General features: G+C 42.0%; 1 protein-coding gene across 1 annotated transcript; it reads right to left on the reverse strand.

Annotated features, from left to right (window-relative positions):
• Window positions 1-7020: 7020 nt before the first annotated feature.
• LOC138366335 (ras-related protein Rab-34-like) lies at window positions 7021-7350 on the reverse strand. Its single transcript, XM_069327370.1, has one exon. The coding sequence runs from the start codon at window positions 7348-7350 to the stop codon at window positions 7021-7023; it is 330 nt and encodes a 109-aa protein (XP_069183471.1).
• Between the last annotated feature and the right edge of the window lie 20523 nt (window positions 7351-27873).

The raw sequence follows: 27873 nt of genomic DNA on the forward strand, positions 1-27873 counted from the left end.
CATGGTGGAACAGCTTAGTGTTGGTGTTACATGGTGGAGCAGCTTAGTGTTGGTGTCCCATGGTGGAACAGCTTAGTGTTGGTGTCCCATGGTGGAACAGCTTAGTGTTGGTGTCCCATGGTGGAACAGCTTAGTGTTGGTGCCCCATGGTGGAACAGCTTAGTGTTGGTGTCCCATGGTGGAACAGCTTAGTGTTGGTGTTACATGGTGGAGCAGCTTAGTGTTGGTGTCCCATGGTGGAACAGCTTAGTGTTGGTGCCCCATGGTGGAACAGCTTAGTGTTGGTGTCCCATGGTGGAACAGTTTAATGTTGGTGTCTCATGGTGGAACAGTTTAATGTTGGTGCCCCATGATGGATGAGATTAACGTTGGTATCCCATGATGGATGAGATTAACGTTGGTACACCATGATGGATGAGATTAACGCTGGTACACCATGATGGATGAGATTAACGCTGGTACACCATGATGGATGAGATTTACACATTTGTTGTTGCATGTGTCGTGTCCTTTCATATGCCTTCTGTTCTTTAATGGGGGAATCGTAAATCCCTATTATCACTACTTTCGTGTCTCTCTCTCTCTGTTGTTACTCGTAGTTCGTAGACTCGTTCTGATCAGTCTCCTATGATAATATTACTTCTTTAAATGTGTAGCAATATGGAAACACCACTTTTCTCTCCTATTCACCGTATCATTCACTTGATATTCTCGTAGGAAGATTGCACTTCCTGTAACACTTAGTTTCATAGGAAATTCTTGTGACAATGTATGGGTTGTTGTTTTTTCATTCTTGCCTGTAACTCTTACCCTTTATGCAGACGGTGAGTCACAATAACTTGACTGAAGATATGATGTCCAAACCCAACTTCAGAAAACGGAGAATCAGTACCATTTCGGTCCCTCCTGGACTATTTTCAAGACACTACACGACTTGATTCTGTGGTCCAGGAAGGACCAAAACGTCCCTCGTGTCACCCATTTCCTAGCCCTTCTACTTGAAATTCGATCTGCGTTTCTATACATAATTTGTTTTTGGTTACTCGTCACAACTGGGTGACTTCTGTGTTTTTTTTTCCGAGGAGTTAAGTTGTTCCTATTGCTGTATTTCCATTTCTGATAAGGGGGGAAAGGGGTATGTGATGATCTAGGTCACGCTTCTGGTTTACACGGGTGACTTACTAAGCTTGTCAGCCCTGTAGATTCCCTTGTAGTTCTCTATTTTATCAAGTTTGTTAGCTCTTGTATACTGTGTCATTTTCTTGTCTTCGTGCATTCCACTTTTTGCCTGTCTTCTCTCCATGTTTTTGCTGCCCCCCCCCCCTATCCTCCTTAGACTTATCCTGTTAAATAAATGATGCTTAGTATTTTCCATCATCTTTTAAATATCTCTTTCTGCCATAATATCTTTAATTGGATTGCTATTCGTAAAAATAACTTTCACTGGTCGATTTCTTTCATTATGAAACCTTCCTAACCTACAACAATCTTCCATATCATATTGTTGCATCTTCGCCCTGAATTATGTGTAGAATTTATATTATTTTTGTGTTTTCGTCATTTGCCTTGCGTTTTTCTTTGGCTCTGGTAGACTGTGCTCACCTAATTGTGCTTGCGGGGGTTGAGTTCTGGCTCTTTGGTCCCGCCTCTCAACGGTCAATCAACTAATGTACAGGTTCCTGAGCCTACTGGGCTCTATCATATCTACACTTAAAGCAGTGTATGGCGTCAGCCTCCACCACATCACATCCTAATGCATTCCATTTGTCTACTACTCTGACACTGAAAAAATCTTTCTAACGTCTCTATGGCTCATTTGGGCACTCAATTTCCACCTGTGTCCCTAGGTGCGTGTGCCCTTTATGTTAAAAAGTCTGTCTTTATCTACTCTATCAATTCCTCTGAGAAACTTGTATGTGGTGATCATGTCCCCTCTAACTCTTCTGTCTCCCAATGTGTGTTTTTACTATTTATATCTGAAGAATCGAGCTCTTAGCTCTTGGACCCCGCCTTTCTAATCAATTTATTTGTCCTCTATTATTTCAAATACACATATATTTCTCTCTAGCATACACAATTTTCCAGGGAGCAGCTCGTAGCAGCTGTCTCGCTCCCAGGTACCTAGGAGCGAGAACTGTTCACTGCTAGGTGAACAGTTCTATCAGTGTGAAAGATCTGTCCATTTGTTTCCGCCTCCGCCAGGGAACGAACCCGAGTAGTCCTTAGGACTACGACCCAAGAGCGCTGTCCACTCAGCCGCGAGGCCCCTGTGTGTGTGTGTGTGTGTGTGTGTGTGTGTGTGTGTGTGTGTGTGTGTGTGTGTGTACTCACATAGTTGTATTCACCTAGTTGTGTTTGCGGGGGTTGAGCTCTGGCTCTTTGGTCCCACCTCTCAACTGTCAATCAACTGATGTACAGGTTGCAGAGCCTATTGGGTTCTATCATATCTACAATTGAAACTGTGTATGGAGCCTGCCTCCACCACATCACTTCCTAATGCATTCCATTTGTTAACCATTCTCTCACTAAAAACAATTCTTTCTAATGTCTATATGGCTCATTTGAGCACTCAATTTCCACCTGTGTCCCCTGTGGGTGTGCCTATTTTGTTAAAAAGCATGTCTTTATTTACCTTATTAATTCCCTTGAGATCTTGTATGTGGTGATCATGTCCTCTCTAACTCTTCTGTCTCCAAGGGACGTGAGGTTTAGTTCCCGTAGTCTCTTCCCGTAGCTTATACCCCTCAGTTCGTGTACTATTCTGGTGGCAAACCTTTGAATCTTTTCCAGTTTAGTCTTGTGCTTAACTAGATATGGACTCCATGCTGGAGCTGTATACTCCATGGATGGTTTGACATATGTGGTATACAAAGTTCAGAATGATTCTTTACACAAGTTTCCAAAGGTCGTTCTTATGTTGGTCAACCTAGCACATGCCGCTGATGTTATCTTCTTGATATGGGCTTCAGGGGACAGGACTGGCGTGATATCGACTCCCAGGTTTTTCTCTTTCTGATTCTTGAAAAATTTCATGTCCCAAATGATACCTTGTATCTGGCCTCCTGCTCCCTACAACTATCTTCATTACATTGTATTTGATTGGGTTAATCTTTAACAGTCATTTGTTTGACTATTCCTTCAGTTTGTCCAGGTCTTGAAGCCTCAAGCTGTCCTATTCTGTCTTAATCATTCTCATAATTTTGGCGTCGTCAGCAAACATTGAGAAAAATGAGTCTATACCCTCTGGGAAATCATTTATGTATATCAGAAACAGGATAGGTCCGAGTACAGAGTCCTGTAGGACTCCACTGGTGACTTCACGGAAATCTGAGGTCTCACCCCTCACTATAACTTTCTGCTTCCTATTGCTTAGGTACTCCCTTATCCACTGGAGTGCCCTACCAGTTACTTCTGACCGTTTCTCCAGCTAATGCACGAGCCTCTTATGGGGTACTGTGTCATAGGCTTGCCGACAGTCCAAGAAAATGCAGTCCGCCCATCCTTCCTTTTCTTGGTTAATCTTTGTCACCTGATCGTAAAAGAATCATATTAAGCCTGTAAGGCAAGATTTACCCTCCTTGAACCCATGTTGATGGGTTGTCACGAAGTCCCTTCTCTCCAGATGTGTTACTGTGTATACTCACCTAGTGTTGCTTGCGGGAGTTGAGCTTTGGCTCTTTTGTCCCGCCTCTCAACTGTCAATCAACTGGTGTACAGACTCCTGAGCCTACTGGGCTCTATGATATCTACACCTGAAACTGTGTATAGAGTGAGTCTCCACCACATCACTGCCTAATGCATTTCATTTTCTAACTACTCTAACACTGAAAAAGTTCTAACATTTCTGTGGGTCATTTGGGTACTCAGCTTCCACCTGTGTCCCCTTGTGCGTGTACCACCGGTGTTAAATAATCCATCCTAGTCTACCCTGCCAATTCCACCGAGAATCTTGTATGTGGTGATCATGTCTTCCAGTGCTCTTCTGTCTTCCAGCGACATGAGGTGCAGTTCCTACAGCCTTTCCTCGTAACTCATGCCTCTTAGTTCTGGGACTAGTGGCATACCTCTGAACTTTTTCCAGTTTCGTCTTGTGCTTGACAAGATACGGGCTCCATGCTGGGGCCGCATACTCCAGGATTGGCCTTACATACGTGGTATACAAGGTTCTGAAAGATTCCTTACATACGTTTCTGAAAGCAGTTCTGATGTTAGCCAGCCTCGCATACGCAGCCAATGTTATTTTTTTGATGTAGGCATCAGGAGACAGGTTTGGCGTGATATTAACTCGTAGATCTCTCTGTTCGTTTCGTGAAGGACTTCATCTCCCATTCTGTATCCAGTGTCTTGCCTCCTAGTTCCTCCTCCTAGTTTCATTACCTTACATTTACTTGGGTTGAACTTTAGTAGCCATTTGTTGGACCATTCATTCAGTTTGTTTAGGTCATCTTGTAGCCTCATACTATCTTCTTTAGTTTTAAACCCCCTCACAAGTTTTTGCATAATAATCCACACATAATGATATACATCCACACATAATCATATACATCCACACATAATCATATACATCCACACATAATCATATACAACCACACATAATCATATACATCCACACATAATCATATACATCCGCACATAATCATATACATCCACACATAATCCACACATCCACGCATAATCCACATATAATTTGTGTGTGCGCGCGCGTGTCAGCTGGGATACAAGACCATGCCTGCATTTTACTCAAATTCTTTCAGCAGTGTATGATGGAAATTCCTTGTACAGGGAGTGAGAACAAAAATTTAATAATGAGAGTGGAATTACAGGTAAAACGGAGGAGAATAATCACATTAAAAGAAAACCGAATCCTTATGATAAAATATTTTTACATAATATTTACTGTTTTGAACTGGAAATAAAGACTTGTAAGATTTTTAATTCATCTGTTTGTTTCCTGACATTAAAAACTCTTGGGCATAATTTCTTGCATAATAAATCTCCGATATCATGGAGATATATTCTCAAATAATCTATTACTTCATCGCATTTATAATTAATGCGTTCCTGCTGTTTGCATAGAATTTTATTTTATTTCATATATTTAATGCAGTGTTTATAATGTAGTTAAACTTAAAGTAATACTCGCTTATGCATAATTAATACATACATATATATAATGATAATACATACATATGTACAATGATAATACATTCATATATCATAATGATAATACATGCATATATCATATATAATGATAATTAATACATACATGTACCATATATAATGATAATACATGCATATATCATATATATAATGATAATTAATACATACATGTACCATATATAATGATAATACATTCATATATCACAATAATAATAATACATTCATATATCATAATAATAATACATTCATATATCATAAATATTAATACGTACATGTATCCTATATATTAATACACACATGTATCTTATATAATGATAATGTTTAGCCAAAGTTTTGAACAAACGCGCAAGCACGCACTTTACCGTGCAAGATCGGGTTGCAGACATCAACAACAATCACCCAACTCCATTTCCACCCCAACACATTATAATTTTGCGTGTGGGTGGAGGTAAAGGTGGGCACAGTGTTCTCTGTTTTGAGAGAGAGAGAGAGAGAGAGAGAGTGAGAGAGAGAGAGAGAGAGAGAGAGAGAGAGAGAGAGAGAGAGAGAGAGAGAGAGAGAGAGAGAGAGAGAGAGTGAGAAAGAGGCGCTGAGAAAGGCTTTATCCAGATAAATGAACACACAGGAATCTGCCTAGCCACTGCCTATCCACCACCTGTTTTTATTATATACGTGTATGTGGGCGTTAAAAAATTGTATACAAGTATTGGTTACACACAGAAATCACAATAGCGTGACGCATCAATGAACAAATCCACATGGGCAATCTATTTTGCTATTATAATGTATAATATATTATAATATATCTATTTTGCTATTCGTAGGTTCGAATCCTCGTCACGGCCCTTGTGGATTTGTTCATGTATTGGTTATTAGGCAGCGTTGTCCGTACTCGACTAGTTGGCACGGTTTATAACTTGTTGAATAGGCAGATATTTGGCTTTTTTGTCTGATGTATTTTTTTTTTTTGCATCTCACGACATTGGTATAATTGAATGATTATTTTCTGAAGTTAGGCACTATGTCTAAGCTGAAATTGTCAAGGTAGTTTTGTTTAAAAAAAATTATAAAATGCATGTCATAAGTGTTGAATTGAAAGTATTTGTTAATTCATCATTGGAAGTTAAAGAGAATTGAACAATAGTGATGTGAATGTGATAATTAGCATAGGAATGGTCAAACAAAATGCAATGAAATATATTGTGAATTGAATTATTGACGAGAAGGATGCATGTGCTTCCTTCTAGTCTATAATTTCATTCACAGTTTTAATAGGAGACATAATTGGATAAATTTTGTTGGCTAAATATTACATTGTGCAACTGGCGGATGAAGCTCGGTGCTGCAGGATTTGATGCGGGCACACACACACACACGCACACACACACATTCATGTGTGTATATGTTGTTCCTGAGTTGTTCCTGTGATGTTGCTGAGCCCAGTAGGCTCAGAAACCTGTACATTAGTTGATTGACTGTTGAGAGGCGGGACCAAAGAGCGAGAGCTCAATCCCCGCAAGCACAACTAAGTAAGTACAACTAGGTAAGTACACACACACACACACACACACACACACACACACACACACACACACACACACACACACACACACACACACACACACGACAGCTATGAAAGAAGGCTCACCCGCCACAAACACAATAACGCCATATAAGGTACACACACACCCAACACGGCGCCCACGACCCCCATTGTTTTCCATAATAGTGCTTCATATCTAACTACGTTATCTTTACATCGCCATTGTGTCCCCTGCAGAAGCCATAACGAAAGAGGAAATTAATGCTGCCTCTCAGGGAACTCTCAAGGAGCGGGTACAGAACAAGATATAGTGTCGATCACCATTTCTCAGGTCTGAAGTTGGTCACCATTTCTCTGGGTCGAAAGTTGGTCACTATTTCTCTGGGTCGAAAGTTGGTCACCATTTCTCTGGGTCTGAAGTTGGTCACCATTTCTCTGGGTTTGAAGTTGGTCACCATTTCTCTGGGTCGAAAGTTGGTCACCATTTCTCTGGGTCGAAAGTTGGTCACCATTTCTCTGGGTCGAAAGTTGGTCACCATTTCTCTAGGTCGAAAGTTGGTCAACATTTCTCTGGGTCTGAAGTTGGTCACCATTTCTCTGGGTCGAAACATGGTCAACATTTCTCTGGGTCGAAAGTTGATCACCATTTCTCTGGTCGGAAATGGTGACAGTTTCTCTGGGTCGTCGTGGGAATATTGGGCAAAACTGTGAGATAACACATGCTCTTGGACGCAGGTTCGAATCCTCGTCACGGCCCTTGTGGATTTGTTCACCGTGAGATAGTTATGGACATCGTTTATGAATTATAAATTTTAGAAGGGATTGTGGATGAGAGAGAGTGAGACCAACCATTGTATCTTGGGTGACTGTGAACATGTTCACGGCATCTTGAGTGAATGTAAAGCTGTTTATGGCATCTTGAGTGAATGTAAAGCTGTTTATGGCATCTTGAGTGAATGTAAAGCTGTTTATGGCATCTTGAGTGAATGTAAAGCTGTTTATGGCATCTTGAGTGAATGTAAAGCTCTTCATGGCATCTTGAGTGAATGTAAAGCTGTTTATGGCATCTTGAGTGAATGTAAAGCTCTTCATGGCATCTTGAGTGAATGCAAGGCTGTTCATGGCATCTTGAGTGAATGTGAACCAGCCCGACACATTTTGAGTGAATATAAACAGCACCGGCACAACCTGGATGAAGAGGGGCATAACTTTAAAATATGCAAATATATGCAATAAATGAAAACTAATTCGATGTCAATCAAACTTTTTTGACTAGTTGTACATCAGAAGGGCTTCAACTGGTCCAATTCTCAGCATCGTAGCATAAATAGGAAGGGAGAAGTTTTTTTAATTGTGTAAAAAAAATCGAAATGCTCAAAAATTAACATCAAATATAAGTGTTAACTGAGAATCATAGACATGGTTTCAGTTATCACAATAGCATATAATAAGGAAAATTTAATAATTAGTTTTATCCAAAAAAATTAGTTAAAAAATGGATTTTTTTTTTCGATTTTTTTCAAATTTTTCTATCGGGCGATTTGCATAAAACTTGTACGCCTGACTGCACCTAAACCTATCTGTAAGGGTACCAATTTGGGAGGATATTGGTTGATTTCAACCTCAGCCATAGATGGCAGAACCATTGACTTCATTTCTTTTCAAGTTACATAAAAATGACTCTACTCTTTCATTTTTTATTAAATTTACATGAAACGTACACCTTATATGTAGAGTTTATGTTTCTACCATTTGTTCTACCACTTTATTCCTAACTTCCTTTGTTGATTTTATAAATGTTTATAAACATATATTTGCATAAAGTTTGGCGGAATTTGAATATTTTTATTAGTAAAACTAAACATATTTTGGATAATCTTGTTGGACAAATCCTTTATTATATGCTAATGTAATAGATGAGTGCCATAGAAATGATTTAATTTGAAAATTGTGGTTGTAGAGTATTTTTGAAAATATGTAAAAAACTTGACATTTTTTTCTCCCTTTCTATTTAGGCTGCAAGACTGAAACTTGGAACAGTTGCAGCCCTGTTCATACACAACTAGTCAAATAAGTTTAGTTGACATTGAACATCTTTTAATTTTCAAAGTTATGCCCCATGAAGGTGAAGGCATCCAGAGCACCAGTGAGTAGTTTTTCGAAAAGGACAAACAACAATAAAGGAACCCGAAAGAATATGAATTCGTTCATAATATCGCCGTAGGACCTGAGTGAGTCTATTGAGGGACTCGTGAATATTATAGAAGACGATGAGTCACAATAATGTGGCTGAAGTATGTTGACCAGACCACACACTAGAAGGTCAAGAGACAACGACGTTTCGGTCCGTCCTGGACCATTCTCCATTCTTAAGTCGACAATCGACTTGAGAATGGTCCAGGACGGACCAAAACGTCGTCGTCCCTTCACCTTTTAATGTGTGGTCTGGTCGACTTATAGATAAAGACTGTGTAGACCTTTCAGGACTTATCAGACCCAACAGTACAGATTTAGAGCAAGAACAGTGATATCTTAGAGCAATACAAAAACAAAAATAGTCCATTGGATATCGTGAAATTCAACGAATATTGAACTAACTTATGACCACGTAGGAAATCTTATTGATGAGACTTGTTTGTTCATTGGTTGCAAAATCCATTTGAGGCCTTGTGGTAAATCAGATCAAGTGGACTTGAGCGAAAATCACGTCATTATACCGTGATAATTCCACGTCATTGAGTCAATCTACATTATCTCAAGGATTATCATGTATGGTGCTACACTACTACGCATCAAAGGGCGATAATCTGAAAGCAACCGAAAGGGGCTTGAAATTAAGTGTACCAATTTCCTTCCCTTCATCTCCGACACACGCTTTAGTAAGGTAGAAAAAAAGCTTAAGATTCGCGAATATTTGCGCGCGCGGGAATCTTGAACACTGTCATAAAAGACAGATACCCGTATACCCCTGAACAGGCCGTCTGAACACGCGAGCATCAGCTAGAGAAAATTGAACCCCTTCTGAGCGGAACATCCCTCAAAGACGGCCAATTTTCTGCACCTATGCCTTGATCCCCGGCCTGTCCTCAGCCTCTCCTTTCTCTCGGCCAAAGAGTACAGAGAAAGTGTGTGTGTGAGACCATAGGGAAAAAGATACAGAGAGACTGATACAGACAGAAACACAGAGGTATACAAAGATAGAGATACCGAAAGACAGATTCTGAGAGATATATAGTATGGAAATACCATATATCTCAGCATATGGATACTGAGAGACAGAGAAATAGAGATGCTGAGAGATAATGTAAATACAAATTTTGAGAGATCGATAGAGATATACAGACGCAGAGGTACTGAAAGAGAGAGAAAGAGAGAGAGAGAGAGAGACAGACAGACAGACAGACAGACAGACAGACAGACAGACAGACAGACAGACAGACAGACAGACAGACAGACAGACAGAGTGTGTTAAAGAAACACAGCCCAACCCCCCTTTTTGGTGTTTTCTCAATCCATTATCGCCGTAAAGAAAACAAAAATACATACGAAAGAGAGAAGAACGGGACGAGTACTGGCGAGAGGCTGATGATCTCCCAAGCTGTTGTGAGACGCGCTGATGCGACCATACCTATCCCCAGAGCGCTCACCGCACCGGCGGTAAGGGATAGACACGCTGGAAGAGGCCAATAATCAACGTTCCATCTCGAGCCCATCACGTTGTTTACACTGAGGGAGAGGCGGGGGGGGGGGGGGGGGGGGAGGAGGTAATTGGTCGGTGGAAATTGTGTGTTGTTGGTAATGGTGCGCTTCTGTGGCAGTTTACCAGTGGTACAGGTGTGTGTTCCTTTGTGGCAGTTTACCAGTGGTACAGGTGTGTGTTCCTTTGTGGCAGTTTACCAGTGGTACAGGTGTGTGTAGCTCTATGGCAGTTTACCAGTGGTACAGGTGTGTGTTCCTTTGTGGCAGTTTACCAGTGGTACAGGTGTGTGTTCCTTTGTGGCAGTTTACCAGTGGTACAGGTGTGTGTTTCTTTGTGGCAGTTTACCAGTGGTACAGGTGTGTGTTTCTTTGTGGCAGTTTACCAGTGGAACAGGTGTGTGTAGCTCTGTAGCAGTTTACCAGTGGTACAGGTGTGTGTTCCTCTGAGGCAGTTTACCAGTGGTACAGGTGTGTGTTCCTCTGAGGCAGTTTACCAGTGGTACAGGTGTGTGTTCCTTTGTGGCAGTTTACCAGTGGTACAGGTGTGTGTTTCTTTGTGGCAGTTTACCAGTGGTACAGGTGTGTGTAGCTCTGTGGCAGTTTACCAGTGGTACAGGTGTGTGTTCCTTTGTGGCAGTTTACCAGTGGTACAGGTGTGTGTTCCTTTGTGGCAGTTTACCAGTGGTACAGGTGTGTGTTCCTTTGTGGCAGTTTACCAGTGGAACAGGTGTGTGTTTCTTTGTGGCAGTTTACCAGTGGTACAGGTGTGTGTTCCTTTGTGGCAGTTTACCAGTGATACAGGTGTGTGTTCCTTTGTGGCAGTTTACCAGTGGTACAGGTGTGTGTTCCTTTGTGGCAGTTTACCAGTGGTACAGGTGTGTGTAGCTCTGTGGCAGTTTACCAGTGGTACAGGTGTGTGTTCATCTATGGCAGTTTACCAGTGGTACAGGTGTGTGTTTCTTTGTGGCAGTTTACCAGTGGTACAGGTGTGTGTTTCTTTGTGGCAGTTTACCAGTGGTACAGGTGTGTGTAGCTCTGTGGCAGTTTACCTGTGGTACAGGTGTGTGTAGCTCTATGGCAGTTTACCAGTGGTACATGTGTGTGTTCCTTTGTGGCAGTTTACCAGTGGTACAGGTGTGTGTTCCTTTGTGGCAGTTTACCAGTGGTACAGGTGTGTGTTTCTTTGTGGCAGTTTACTAGTGGTACAGGTGTGTGTTCCTTTGTGGCAGTTTACCAGTGGTACAGGTGTGTGTGTTCCTCTGAGGCAGTTTACCAGTGGTACAGGTGTGTGTAGCTCTGTGGCAGTTTACCTGTGGTACAGGTGTGTGTTCCTTTGTGGCAGTTTACCAGTGGTACAGGTGTGTGTTCCTTTGTGGCAGTTTACCAGTGGTACAGGTGTGTGTTTCTTTGTGGCAGTTTACCAGTGGTACAGGTGTGTGTTCCTTTGTGGCAGTTTACCAGTGGTACAGGTGTGTGTTTCTTTGTGGCAGTTTACCAGTGGTACAGGTGTGTGTTTCTTTGTGGCAGTTTACCAGTGGTACAGGTGTGTGTAGCTCTGTGGCAGTTTACCAGTGGTACAGGTGTGTGTTCCTCTGAGGCAGTTTACCAGTGGTAAAGGTGTGTGTTCCTTTCTGGCAGTTTACCAGTGGTACAGGTGTGTGTTCCTTTGTGGCAGTTTACCAGTGGTACAGGTGTGTGTTCCTTTGTGGCAGTTTACCAGTGGTACAGGTGTGTGTTTCTTTGTGGCAGTTTACCAGTGGTACAGGTGTGTGTTCCTTTGTGGCAGTTTACCAGTGATACAGGTGTGTGTTCCTTTGTGGCAGTTTACCAGTGGTACAGGTGTGTGTTCCTTTGTGGCAGTTTACCAGTGGTACAGGTGTGTGTTCCTTTGTGGCAGTTTACCAGTGGTACAGGTGTGTGTTCCTTTGTGGCAGTTTACCAGTGGTACAGGTGTGTGTTCCTTTGTGGCAGTTTACCAGTGGTACAGGTGTGTGTTTCTTTGTGGCAGTTAACCAGTGGTACAGGTGTGTGTTCCTTTGTGGCAGTTTACCAGTGATACAGGTGTGTGTTCCTTTGTGGCAGTTTACCAGTGGTACAGGTGTGTGTTCCTTTGTGGCAGTTTACCAGTGGTACAGGTGTGTGTTCCTTTGTGGCAGTTTACCAGTGGTACAGGTGTGTGTTCCTTTGTGGCAGTTTACCAGTGGTACAGTTGTGTGTGTTCCTCTGAGGTAGTTTACCAGCTGTATGAACGATGTAATCTTTTCAAGCCTCACGTTATGGGGTTTACACGAAAATTGCGAATTTCGTGCTATGGGAAATATCAGAAGATTGCCCACCGTTTTAAGGGGTGATTTTTTGGGTAGATGGATAATATATATTTTCTGTAATGAATCGCATTATATCCTTAATAGGTAACCGGTACACATTTACTTAGCAATTTACATAATTGCTTATCAACTAGGCTTTGTGCTTCTGTTTTGGTTTATTGTGTTAATTGTGTAAACTATAACCAAAATACTCATAATACGATGTAAATTTTTTCATATCAATAGAACAGGATAGCAGGACTGTATGCATATTGCATGATTTACCCTGCTCCTGTGTGTGTGTATCTTGAGAGCTTACTTAAACCCTGGATTATATTTACTGGCTAATACGTAAACTTTTGTTTGTGGCTGTAATAGCTCTCCTGAGCAGTGGTTCTTAAGCAGGGTTCCACAGAACTCTGAGGTTAACATTACAGTCCGCGAGGACAATATTAACACTACACACGATAGCAATATATTAAGCAATTGCTGTTTATTAACATTAGTAAATATAAATAAATTATAAATATTCTAGTAACATTTTATTCAAAAGTAGTTATGAATAAACCCTACTACTTAATTAGCACGTTCATTTTGTTATCTAACTCTGACCTTCTGAAGCACTGCTACAGAGGTTTGGAGTCACTGCTACAGAGGTTTGGAGTCACTGCTACAGAGGTTTGGAGTCACTGCTACAGAGGTTTGGAGTCACTGCTACAGAGGTTTGGAGTCACTGCTACAGAGGTTTGGAGTCACTGCTACAGAGGTTTGGAGTCACTGCTACAGAGGTTTGGAGTCACTGCTACAGAGGTTTGGAGTCACTGCTACAGAGGTTTGGAGTCACTGCTACAGAGGTTCAGGAAATAGGCCCAACGGTATACCAAATCAGGAAGTGAAGTAACACTATTTAGCAGAGAAAACATAGAATGTCGTGTTAAACAGAAACTTAAAACTCAGCAATACACACTCAACTTCGATTGAGGTTAACTGACCTAGTGATGACCTTTTTATATTATAAAAACGAGTTATATAAACTAAGCTATTCCTGGAAAGAAATTATTAGACGTACATATCTTGGAAGAAATATCAAGTGCATTTTTGTGGGTAATATAGTTTTCGTCGAAAGTGATTTAAACTTCCTGTAAAATATACTTGTCTAATTAAAGTGTTTTTAACATATAATGGATTAGACTTTGCTATCGCACACAGAGTATTCTAATATAAAAACTTAAAAAATGAGCGAATTAGGTAAACCTGATTGTATAAAATAATGAAGTTGGACCAAACACGTAGAAGTTGACGAAGAAAACATTATGTCAAGATCTAAGATATTTTGACATCTGATTATGAGAGGTAAAGACAAGACCTACTTAGTGTAGATTGGACAATCTTTAGCATGAAAGGTGGCTAGAGTTCCAGAGGTAACGGTAACTCTCTAGGTGCTCTAAGTAAAGCTCTACACGAGGTGCTCTACAGTCTACACTGTACTTGAATATTCCAACATGTGAGACACATTTTAGCTCTCATCAGTATTTTCGTTCCTATTGTAAATACATTTTCTGATCACCGTCATAATACACTCATTATATCATTCCCCAATACGTTAAGTAATCTCGTTGTTAAGTGAATTAGCTTGTGAAAACACCAGTCATAAAATTACAACCTAAGGGGAAGGGGGAAGCAATTTAAGTTCTAATTCTATTGGCCATGATTGAACCAGCTGTCGATTATTCGTGTGATCGAGGATTATTTAGTGAATGTGCCCTAGGATTATTTAGTGAATGTGCCCGAGGATTATTTAGTGAATGTGCCCGAGGATTATTTAGTGAATGAAGACCCTCGATTATTGACGAGAGAATTGCTAGGACATTTCAGAAACTTTTCTACAAAGGTTGTGTGTCGGCGGCTATAAGCCATTCGAAGTTGTTGTTGCTGCTGTTTGGGTCGTTAACGTGAAGCCAATCACGTTTGGGGGGAGTGGTTACTGCCAGCCAATGAGAGGGCAGTAAGGGGCAGTGGGCCTACCGAGCGTCTACTGAGTATAATAGGGCAGAGAGACCGACTCCTGCCACGGGATTAGAAATAAAGGAGGAATTAAAATCAGCATTTTTTGTCTCCATCTTTACTTAACAAGAGAGAATGACGACAAGAAATCACATCAGCCGATTTTAAATTAAAAAACCTAACGCAGGGACGCTGACGGATTATTTCTCAGGGTGTTAAAATAGTGAAAGGAAGGAAATTGGTCAAATCTTGTCAAACCTATTCAGTAAGTGACTCGGGATATGCACTGTTCCATAAAATTGGAGCGTGGCAAAGGCTGAATAAATATTTCACATTAGGATATTGTTCACTGTCGGTGATAGTGATCAGTATCCTAATGTTGTCCCAGGGTACCAATGTTGTCCCAGGGTACCAATGTTGTCCCAGGGTCCTAATGTTGTCCCAGGGTACTAATGTTGTCCCAGGGTACTAATGTTGTCCCAGGGTCCTAATGTTGTCCCAGGGTACTAATGTTGTCCCAGGGTACTAATGTTGTCCCAGGGTACTAATGTGGTCCCAGGGTACTAATGTTGTCCCAGGATCCTAATGTTGTCCCAGAATCCTAATGTCTCAGGAGCCCTAATGTTGTCCCAGGATCCTAATATTGTTCCAGGATCCTAATATTGTCCCAGGATCCTAATGTTGTCCCAGGATCCTAATATTGTCCCAGGATCCTAATATTGTCCCAGGATCCTAATATTGTCCCAGGATCCTAATGTTGTCCCAGGATCGTAATGAATCAGGGATCCTAACTGGAGAAGACTAGTTGTCAAATCACTTACATCAATAATCACAAAGGCCATTTTTACTTATCTTGAAAATAATACGAACTAATAAAATATATTCAAAAAGGCTTTTACAAAAGGACGATGATGATAAACAAATTTACTGTCTAAATAACAATGTATGAATAAAAAAAACTGACAGTAGCATAACTTCTTCCCAAAACAATTGTACAAAACCCGTAGCTGCATCCTTTCCCAAATCCCTATCCCACCACCTACGGCTGCACTCCCCTTCCCATATGCCTCTTCCCCAACCCCCGTCACACAATCCCTCCTTCACGCCCTGCCCTCGGCCCTCCTTAATAGTTCTTCCCGCCTCCTGATACCTCTCTCAACATCGGAAACCGATACAAACTTTCCAATATATTGACTTTTAAAAACTTAATCTACTGAAATATGGCGACTCCTTTTACCAGGGCAACACAGAGCCAGTCACGTCACCTTCCCCCACGGCATGAAGGTGGGAGTTACCCAAGATGCCAGTCCAGTGTACGGGGGGTTACAAATATGACTGTGAGCAATGTTGTTGTTATAGATTCAGCTACTCGGACCAAGTTCCTAGTAGCACGGGCTATGGTGAGCTCGTAGTGGACTTACCTGCACAGGAGCGGCGCAGAGCACTAGCGATCCACATCTGGATCTCTATATAATATACGGGGGTTGTATATAATATACGGGGGTGGCTTAGGTGGGGGTGTCTTGAGATCGCGAGTTTGAGTATTTTTCTCTTAATTGCATCTCGAGTGAACTGGTTGGGACAGTGGCTAGTTACCATCTTCTGGTCTTATAATATGTTGAAAAGTGGCCTTGACTGCATTAGCCCTAGATGAACCTGCACTCAATTGCTCTTCAATAAGGCGGTTCATGAACCCAAGATCCCATGCCTTAAAGTAGTAACATGGTCAAATCCCCTTTTTTTTATCTTGGAGTTTAACTTACCCGGCACTTACTGTACGGTAAGGCGTAGTCTTCCCTCATCCGCTCTACGACATGAGGTATCCTTAACTTTATCTGATCTGTGATGGAAATTAACTACGTAACCGTAACCTATCAATTAGTGCGTATCCTTTACGCAATAAAGTGCGTAAGCTATCGCTTACCTTTCATATTGAATGAGTAATGTGTCCCCCCAATCAGTTATTCCGTATGGGTAATATGGGTAATAATACATGCAGTACTGAATGAGTAACAAGTCCTCACCTGCTATACCAAATGAATAACATGCCCTCAACTTCTATATCAATTGAGTAACACGCCGTCACTTTACATACAGGATGAGTATTATTTCATTAAATGCTATAGGCAATGAGTAAGAAGCCATCAACAGCAATAACAGATGAGTAACAGGCCCTCATCAGCAAAACTAAAGTAAAATGCTCACTATACGTAATGGGTATAAATGCCTTCACAGTAACGTTAAATCATTCATCATTAAAAAATAATGAGTAAAATGCTCTCACCATCTGAACCCAACGAAAGTAAACAGACTGGATATAAACAAGGCTAAAACCTCACATTACACTGGAAACTTCCTATACATAGAACATATAGGGATTTTACTTAAACATTAAGAGGAGAATTACTCAAAAACGTCTACGGACAACAAACGGTATTATCCGGAACACAAACACACACACACACACACATACACACACACACACACACACACACACACACACACACACACACACACACACACACACACAAATGAGAGAGTTCCTTCCTCCTGAGGATACTGTTAATCTGGAAGTACAAATATGTAAAATTGTATTCAGGTGCTACGGGCTGAATCCTGGGGATGTATTTGAATGTGTTGTAGAGTAAAGGATGGTAGGAGATGCAAATACTCATATGTGATGACCACACCACACACCAGAAGATGAGGAGACGACTACGTTTCGTCTACATTTTATATAATAGTCTACGACTACTATATGATTATAGTATATATATATATATATATATTTATAATATATATATATATATATATATATATATATATATATATATATATATATATATATATATATATATATATATATATGACAATGTCAGACCACGGAGGAAAAATGAAACAGGAAATTTCCTTAAGTACTTTCGTATATTAAATACATCTTCAGAAGGTCTTCTGAAGATGTATTTAATATACGAAAGTACTTAAGGAAATTTCCTGTTTCATTTTTCCTCCGTGGTCTGACATTGTCACATTCTTAATCACGTGTTTATTTTCGTGATATACACACATATATATATATATATATATATATATATATATATATATATATATATATATATATATATATATATATATATAGGGACCCATATATATATATATATATATATATATATATAGGGACCCATATATATATATATATATATATATATATATATATATATATATATATATATATATATATATATATATATATGCAAACAAGCCTGAATGGTCCCAAGGACTATATGCGACTGAAAACTAACACCCCAGAAGTGACTCGAACCCATACTCCCAGGAGCAACGCAACTGGTAACTACAGGACGCCTTAATCCGCTTGACCATCACGACCGGACATAAGGAAATGATAACCGAAGCTATTTGAACCACTTCCCGGTCGGCACTCGGATGGTAATCTTGGGCATAGCATTATATCAAATCACCTCATTCTTTAGGGCACACGGAATTAAGGCATCCTGTAGTTACCAGTTGCGTTGCTCATGGGAGTATGGGTTCGAGTCACTTCTGGGGTGTGAGTTTTCAGTTGCATATAGTCCTGGGGACCATTCAGGCTTGTTCACATTTGTGTTCCTCACGTGTGCCCCAAGGAATGAGGTGATTTGATAAAATGCTATGCCCACGATTACCATCCGAGTGCCGGCGGGGAAGTGGTTCATATTACTTCGGCTATCACTTCCTTATGTCCGGTCGTGATGGTCAAGCGGATTAAGGCGTCCTGTAGTTACCAGTTGCGTTGCTCCTGGGAGTATGACCCGGAATCAACAACCAGCTAACACATAATTACACTCTACCCACTTCAAGACCCCGAACCAACGCAGAGACAGCATCCAATGACCCTGCCTTAAGAATATAAGCTGCCCATGGTGATATATTTAATACCCAATTAGTACCAATATGTTATGCAATTTATCCACTTGTTCTTTACCAGCTCGTCCAAAGAGAATATAATTCGATGCTTAACACGGTAAAACCCGAACCCGAACACACACCTCTCTTGCCGGCATCTGTGTTCCCACACAGCTGCCGGCAAACCACTCTTCACTCCAAGTTCTGACAATCCGAGCCATTGCCAGAGAACATGACATACAAAGTGAAAGTGTGACTCCTCGGAGTCTACAAGCGTTCTGAGTGCGAAATTGCAATAGCCATTTCTGGGGCAAGGGGAGGGAGGGGGGCATCAGCCAAGGGAGCCTGACAGCTGAGTGAACAGCGCTCGGGATGCGTACTCCTAAGGTTCCGGGTTCGATCCCCGGTGGAGGCGGAAACAAATGGACAGAGTTTCTTTCACCCAGTTGCGCCTGTTCGCCTAGCAGTAAAATATGTTCCTGGGAGTAAGACACCTGCTACGGGTTGCTTCCTGGAAATGTGTAACAAAAAGGAGGCCTGGTCGAGGACCGGGCCGCTGGGACGCTAAGCCCCGAAATCATCTCAATATAACCATTGACAAGACAACATCAGTGGGACCAGTTGACGTCCATATGCATGGTAACGAGGTCCACGGTAATTGTGGCGACAAAAGCGGACCTTCAGAAGATCCTGGATCAGGAACGTCTGGTCCCGCTGCTGGAGGCGAACACCTCAACAGTTCCTCCCAGACAAATCACTCCCGGGTAAACGATATTTATGAACAGGCTGAACCGCTCGTTAGCGGGTGAGGCGCCCGACACCATATTGCGGCAAGTGAAGGAAGAAAACCCTACTCTGAGAGCGACGACAACTCTACTCATCAAGACTAACGACCCACTCGACCCACGATGAAGATGACCTTCGAGACAACGGAACAGATCCAGGAAGCAGTGAAGAACGGTCTCAAGCGCTTTTGAATCACCTCCTCCCCAAACCAGGTCACCATGGAGGTCTACAACGTGAGACAGTGTGACAAGAGCTTCAGCTATGAGGATTTCTCCAACAAGCACAAACGGCTAAGTGCAGCTCATGCTCCGGTACTCAAAAGGACTGTACCGCCGCCACCAAGAAATGGTGGAGAACAGCACGCCGCCACCTCCTTCCTCTGCACAAAAAGGAAGGAGGAGCTGAAGAAGATTAAAGAGAAGACCATCACGCCGCCGACCATCCAGAGGCAAGTCGCCGCGACCGTAGACCTTGGACCTGACCAGTTCCCGAGCCTCTCTTGTATAAGGCAGATGCAGACTACGACCCTACCAGTCTTACCAAACAGTGGCTCCTCCCAACACATCACCCGCCCACCACACTGGGGACCTAAGGACCAACCAGCACCCTCACAGTCCCGTGCATCACGTGCAGGCATTATCCCTGGTCTTATCCGACTAGCGGAGAGGCTTGCTGGACCACACAATCAACGATTCTTCAAGGAACTCAATGCGCTGTACCTACCCAACGACCTGGATCCCATCATCGCCCCGGACGCAAGTCTCACTGCCTCCACTATCACTCCGGAGACTATCACCAGGACGACCACGAGGTCGTCTCAACACAGACTCCAGGACCACCCATGACCCGGACAGCACAAACAGAGGTATTTCCCTCTCCAGCACCCAACACTCCTACCATTACCATCTCAGCAGCCGCGCTAGCAGACGTGCTGTCTACAAATGCTAACAGCACCACCAACGATCCTGAGATAGCGTCTACTACTAATCCACGACACTGAGCTTACCTCAGGCTGCGAGGCGAAAGGCGAAACCACCAACTACGGATGTTACGAACTCCTCAGACGAGGTAATCTTAGTAGGAGCTTTACCGCCGCATCACAAATACGACACCTCGGTACAAGACCTCCTCGTGGAGGTCACCTCACCAAACACCAACGACCACACGGCTCAGCCAAAGTCTCAGCCAAAGAAAAAACATAAGACCTAGAGGTCTACACTAACCCACCAGCTTCATAACTGGTACAGCCAGCTCTCCGAGGCTGAAATCCACCATGAAGACCCCCATCCATCCCCAGATCTCTAGTATCAGCGATTGATGAAGATAATGGCTCCAAAGTGCCTCCACATACGGGCTCACCATAGCCCGTGCTACTTGGAACTTTTTGTTCTGAGTAGCTGGATCCAAAACAACAAACAACTTGTCTAGGAGGCCTGGTCGACGACCGGGCCACGGGGACGCTAAGCCCCGGAAGCACCTCAAGGTAACCACCACAAGGTAGGTCCATCTCTTGTTTGCATGATGGCTGGTGCAGTATGATGTATGATCGTGTTTTGGAAGTTGGCAGAGTGTAATTTGGTGCTAGTTGCCTATTGATACTTGAATTGGGTTGCTTGATGCATATCGTGCCTCGCCGATGTCTTCTATAGTAGCTCTAGGGGCGCCATCTTAAGGGACGCACCCCTTATACGTCCACTGTATGGGACACCTCCCCTTATGCGTCCACTTTAAGGGGCACATAAGGGTACACCTTTATACATCCTGATGGGTCAACACTCTTCTGTGCTCTGGCAGGTCTATACCTTTCTGTGCAGTAACAGGATAATTTATAACAGCTCAAAGTTCCATCGCTTAATTTTCATTCACTGTCTCTTAGTCTAGTACTTAAGAACCCATCAGATCATGCCGACGCCTTCCTGATGTCTGTAATCATCCTACACTAGCTAAATGTTGAAGTACCACTGGCTTGGGTGTATTTACCATGAGTGTCTGCAAATTCGAGCTATTTAGCTCTTGGACCCCGCCTTTCTACTCAATCTATGTTTCTTTATTATGTCTGCTACATGTAGTTCTCTCTAACACACTAGCGTGCGCGCGGGAACACACATTCACAGGAAGCAGCCCGTAATAGGTACCTAACTCTTAGGTACCTATTTACTGCTAGAGGAACAGGGGCATCATGGTGAAAAGAACCGTACCCATTTGTTTCGGTATCGGTCGGAAACGATTCAGGGCCTTTTGGACTGCGACCCCTGAGCGCTATTCACTCAGCCGCAAGGCCCCCTGAGTGTGTGTGTGTGTGTGTGTGTGTGTGTGTGTGTGTGTGTGTGTGTGTGTGTGTGTGTGTGTGTGTGTGTGTGTGTGTGTGTGTGTGCACGCGCGCGACACCCATGATAGAGTGGAATATGTAGTATCGACACTCCCGCTCGCTGGCTTGCTCAACTTGTTCCCGTTTTGCATGTAATGAATTCATCAGGTTAGTTTCTTGGTTACGTGTGTGTGTTCCATGTATGAATGTATGTATATTAGTGTGCCTTTGTGTATGTACTGTGGGTGTTAATGTGTGTGTTTCTGTGTTCAGACACCCGGGTGCCTCAGCCACTAATGATCTAAATCAAAGAAAACGTTGTACCGGACCAGTAAAGATGAGCATGCCAAGTGCTTAACATGTATCCTGACTCCTATCTTACACCTGAATCATACATTGCTTGAACCACCAATCAGCTTTCCACACACAAACAGCCTAGTTTGGCTCAAATAATAGTCTGATGCTATTCTTTTTGTAATTATAACACACACACATGTACACGCGTTTAATGTTTGTTAGTTCTTTGCGTATAGATGCAATAGCAATCCCCCACATGCTATTTTAGGCCTCCATTGACAAACATAGAAATTAGCCTTGAGCTAATTAACAAGGAACAATGAATGAAACGGGAAAACTGCAATCGTTTATCTGTGTCAACAAAGCGAACAGCAAACAACCACTCTCCAGTGGCAGCAATTCACCTTTCCGTGTGTATGCCTTGCGCTAATGAGCAAATGGAATGGATTGTGTTGACTTTTAATTGAATTCTCTCTTAATTATGAGGACTCTAGAGTCACGGATGGGTAGCGATGTGGTCGTAATTTTTGCCCAATATTTATGGCTATAAAAAAAGTATTTTTTTTTTTTAGGTTTCAGAGCTACGTGAAGGTTGCAGGATAAAAAGTAGTCATATAGCACAATTAGAACTAAGTCAACGAAAGATGAGATAAAAGGGACTTTTTATCCCTTTTTTGTACTTTTTATCCCTTTTTTGTATTTTCATGATTATTATACAATAAATTTTGAAACATATTTGTATTTTTTACATTACATTTTGACCAATATTTGTATTTTGACCATTATTATAGATTAAATTAAGTCATTTAGCATATAATTGCGCCTTGACTGTATTGATCTCGGTAAATTGTCCTTGTGTTGAACAGAAGACAACTTACTGGCGAAGTTGTTGGCGATAATGTTATCTTAGACAAGTTATGCTGTGATCTGTGTGTTGTTATTGTTGTAATGTTTAGTGCTGTTGTGTGTGTGGGGGGGGGGGGCCTGTGATCGCTTCAGCTGAGGCGGTGCTGTTATTAGCTCCTTTGTTGCTCTGTTGTTGTCTGCGGTCCCTGTTATTGCCTTCTCTGTTGACGGTTTAATGCATTTCTTGCCGCTTCCATTTCTCTGTTGATGGTAGTGGTGGGGGTTACTGTTTCCTCTGTTGGTCTTCTAGAGGTGGGATGCCGTTATTGCCGCTTCTGTTGTCATGTTGAGGTGGTGGTGCTATTTATGGCTTCCTCTGTTTGTTGGTGGCACAGCGATGTTTCCGTTATGCAGCATATAGTCACTTTTTTGGTAACTTTCAGTAATTTACTGTTACACTATTCCTCGTTAATCCAATCAAATCTGTGCGCCCCTCGCTATCCTCTCCTGTTGATATCCACATCAATATATATATATATATATATATATATATATATATATATATATATATATATATATATATTATATACACCCGTCATGGTGTGTGTATATATATATATATATATATATATCCGTCATGGTGTGTATATATATATATATATATATATATATATATATATATATATATATATATATATATATATATATATATATATATACTGTGGAAAATCTGGTGGTTGGCACACTAGACACGACGAAGTCAATGACATCATTAAAAGAAGCCTTGCCTCTGCTCAGTGTCCAGCGGAGAGAGAGCCCCGCAACCTACTGAACCGTAACTCTGTTAGCTTTGCCGGCCGACCAGATGGAATCACAGTGCATCCGTGGAAGGGTGGCAGACAGTTGGCATGGGACTATACTTGTGTATCCACCCTGGCAACCACATACATCAACCTCTCTGCCGGCACAGCAGGAGCCGCGGCGACACGCAGAGAAAGAGACAAGTCAGCCAAGTACAGGCAATTAGATCATCGGTACAACTTCGTTCCAATAGGGTCTGAGACCCTAGGCCCATGGGGAGAGAGTGCAAGAAGGTTTCTTAAGGATCTTGGTTCCAAGCTCATTGATACCACAAGAGACCCTAGAGCGGCAAGTTTTCTCTTTCAGCGCCTCAGTGTCGCGATCCAGAGGGGGAATGCTCGCTGCATCCTCGGTTCCTGCCCGGCGTCGGAGGAGTTCGAGGAAATCTGCAGCCTCTAGGAAGCGAACTTTTTTTGTGTCCTCTTAATGTTATTTTTTTGTATAAAATCAGATATATAACTGTATAACCTTGCATAATAAAGAGTACACCATAAAAAAGGGGGGTGGTTGGAGAAACGAACACTCTTACGTATTCAGAGTTAAATGGCAAGTTTTTCCCTGAATGCGCTGTGTTCCCTTCTCAGATGCTGTGGGTCCCTATAATTGCACCAGAGGTGGTACCCCCCTATATATATATATATATATATATATATATATATATATATATATATATATATATATATATATATATATATATATATATATATATAATGTAATAATGTGTGTGTATCACGAGCTCATTTCTAGTGGTTAACCTGGAAGTATTACGCAAAGTATATACACGGTACAATCCCAACGCTATTCAAGAGCCAGGCATAGTGTTAGTGCTATGCCAAAAGGGGGATATTGGGGCGTGTATATTTGCATGTTATTGGACTGTGTAAACGTGGCAGGATGAGCGGGGCGTGTGATCAGCAGAGCGTCTGGCATAGTCAGACGTATTGGATCGAATCCTTTTTCTAATGCTGTTTCCGTGTTGGGTAGTAGTGTCGGAGCCTGCGTAGGGATCACTTGCTTCCCCCCTGTACGACCTGATTACGAACATGTTGTAATGTGGTTAACGAACTTGAGGTTGAACTTACATATATATTCATCATTTCAATGTGAATATATTTGGTCTTTGTTAATTAACAGGTATGCTTGTGCTCACTAAAGTTACATTATATTCGTTTTAACTTGGGAGTTTCGTGTGCTTGGTCATGTATGTCTTCTTGCATTTGTTTCCTCTTAATGCTATTCTTATTTTCGTTCTCCTTATTTTCCAACCACATGGGCTGGACGGTAGATCGTCGGTGTCGTTTCATACTGGTCGGCGTTCAATCCCCCGACCGTCCAAGTGGTCGGACACCATTCCTTCCCTACGTCCCATCCCAAGTCCTTATCCCTTCCCAGTGCTATATAGTAGTAATGGCTTGGCGCTTTCTCCTGATAGTTCCCTTCCCTTCGTCTTTGTTTCTGGTAACTTTTCTGACACCTCTTGCTTAAAACTCCTAAAGTCAAAAGGATCGATAGGCCTTGCTTTCGCAGTCCGTATTCGTACTGAAAATCAGGATCAAGCCAGCATTTGCCCTTTTGCTCTACGCGATGTTTCTGTCCACGCTGAGCTGGCCTTAGGACACCTGCGTTATCATTTGACAGATGTACCGCCCCAGTCAAACTCCCCACCTGATAATGTCCTCGGAGCGGATCGCGGCTTTCTCCTGATAGTTTCTCCTTCCTTTCTTCTTTGTTTCTTCTCCGTATTCTAGCTTTCTCTCCCCTAACTTGATGAGTTATTCCCGTTATAGTGAAGGATCACCATGCATTGTTAATCGCCTAGAAGAGACGTTGCTGTCTTGCACAACAACGTCTCTTTCTAGGCGATTAACAATGCATAAACAACAGGGCTCCATCAAGGAACATATAATCTCTTCTCACAACCAGACCATCACCAGAGAAATCTTAACAAGTAACACAGAAATCATCGATAAATTCAGCGATTGCAGGAGCCTGGACATCAGCGAGGCACTACACATCAAAAAGTCAACACCACCAATCAACAGCCAATTAACGCATAACTTTATTCTACCCACTTCAAGACCCCGAACCAACATAGAAGCAGCAAGAGAAACTATTGGCCAATAGGCCTTCTGTAGTTACTTCCATTCTCATGTTTTCATACCTAATTTATACATCATTCTTCATACTCAATTTATACACAATTTTTAATACCCAATTTCGTGTTCTGTCACCTCACCCAAAACATTTGTGTCATATCACCTCACCCAAAACAAACAAAAGCATGATGCATGTTATGTGCAAACTAAGTCTTTGAAAATGTAAGAAGCCTTACGAAACGCTTTTAGGCGTCAGACTAATAATAAAAATGTAAAAAATGAATTTTTGAGAGTTAATTTTTCAATAACCCTCGACAGTGAAGAAAAACGTATGAAATGCTAAGAAGGTTCGTGTTATAATTATTAATCGTAGGCTTTCGGTCATAATATTCAACAATGTATATATATATATATATATATATATATATATATATATATATATATATATATATATATATATATGTATAGGGAAGGGAGTACCACCTCTGGCTGGAAGAAGGGGGACCCTTAGCCTCGGAGGAAACCACACATAACGCATTAGAGGGAATGTTTAGGGAATATATATATATATATATATATATATATATATATATATATATATATTATAAATTCGTGAAATTTTTGTACAGCATTTTAAGATATATTTAAATAGGTCTTACATTTTTACACTATCCAGGTACTCTAGGATCTTACACAATCTTACACAAACCTCACAGTTGAGGTTTTAGTTAGCTGTACGTGTGCTTCTTAATGTGTTCTAGATTGTGTGTCACATATTTAAGCTAATCTTTTGGAGTAAACATTCACTAACTTTAAGGTTATTCTGGTAGAGATCTTCTGGCTTACATCCAGCTCACGTCTCTCTCTCTCTCTCTCTCTCTCTCTCTCTCTCTCTCTCTCTCTCTCTCTCTCTCTCTCTCTCTCTCTCTCTTTCTCTCTCTCTCTCTCTCTCTCTCTTTCTCTCTCTCTCTTTCTCTCTCTCTCTCTCTCTCTCTCTCTCTCTCTCTCTCTCTCTCTCTCTCTCTCTCTCTCTCTCTCTCTCTCTCTCTCTCTCTCTCTCTCTCTCTCTCTCTCTCTCTCTCTCTCTCTCTCTCTTCTCTCTCTCTTTCTCTCTCTCTCTCTCTCTCTCTCTCTCTCTCTCTCTCTCTCTCTCTCTCTCTCTCTCTCTCTCTCTCTCTCTCTCTCTCTCTCTCTCTCTCTCTCTCTCTCTCTCTCTCTCTCTCTCTTTCTCTCTCTCTTCTCTCTCTCTCTCTCTCTCTCTCTCTCTCTCTCTCTCTCTCTCTCTCTCTCTCTCTCTCTCTCTCTCTCTCTCTCTCTCTCTCTCTCTCTCTCTTTCTCTCTCTCTCTCTCTCTCTTTCTCTCTCTCTCTCTCTCTCTCTTTCTCTCTCTCTCTTTCTCTCTCTCTCTCTCTCTCTCTCTCTCTCTCTCTCTCTCTCTCTCTCTCTCTCTCTCTCTCTCTCTCTCTCTCTCTCTCTCTTTCTCTCTCTCTTTCTCTCTCTCTCTCTTTCTCTCTCTCTCTCTCTCTCTCTCTCTCTCTCTCTCTCTCTCTCTCTCTCTCTCTCTCTCTCTCTCTCTCTCTCTCTCTCTCTCTCTCTCGTTCTCCTTTCTTTCTATAGACAGTCCAAGATATTTGATTTTCCTCCACGCTTTTCACTTTGGCGCTTTCTCCTGAAAATTATTTTCCCCTTCCTTCCCTCTTCCTCTGTCTCTCTCTCCCTCCTTTCCTCTCTCCCTCTCTCTCTCTCCCTCCCTTCCTCTCTCCCCCTCCCTTCCGCTCTCCCCCTCTCTCTCTCTCTCTCTCTCTCTCTCTCCCTCCCTCCCTTCCTCTCTCCCTCTCTCTCTCTCTCCCACCCTTCCTCTCTCCCTCCCTCCCTTCCTTCCTCTCTCCCTCCCTTCCTCTCTCTCCGTCCCTCCCATGTATCCCTCCTTCCCTCTCCACTGTAACACACTATCGCCTGGCCCCGCACCGCGCCAGGAGCCTTTACTCGTTGATCTAATAAACGTCGCTAAATAAGGTATGTGAGGGGGCCCTACTTCACCTGGCGAGGTATGAAAGTCGCCCTC

The sequence above is a fragment of the Procambarus clarkii genome, chromosome 2 (assembly GCF_040958095.1).
Source record: "Procambarus clarkii isolate CNS0578487 chromosome 2, FALCON_Pclarkii_2.0, whole genome shotgun sequence".
Taxonomy (NCBI): Eukaryota; Metazoa; Arthropoda; class Malacostraca; order Decapoda; family Cambaridae; genus Procambarus; species Procambarus clarkii.

Excerpts from the sequence above, each read along its gene's own strand:
- LOC138366335 (XM_069327370.1), bottom strand. The coding sequence starts at position 7,350 with ATGGTGATCAACTTTCGACCCAGAGAAATGTTGACCATGTTTCGACCC.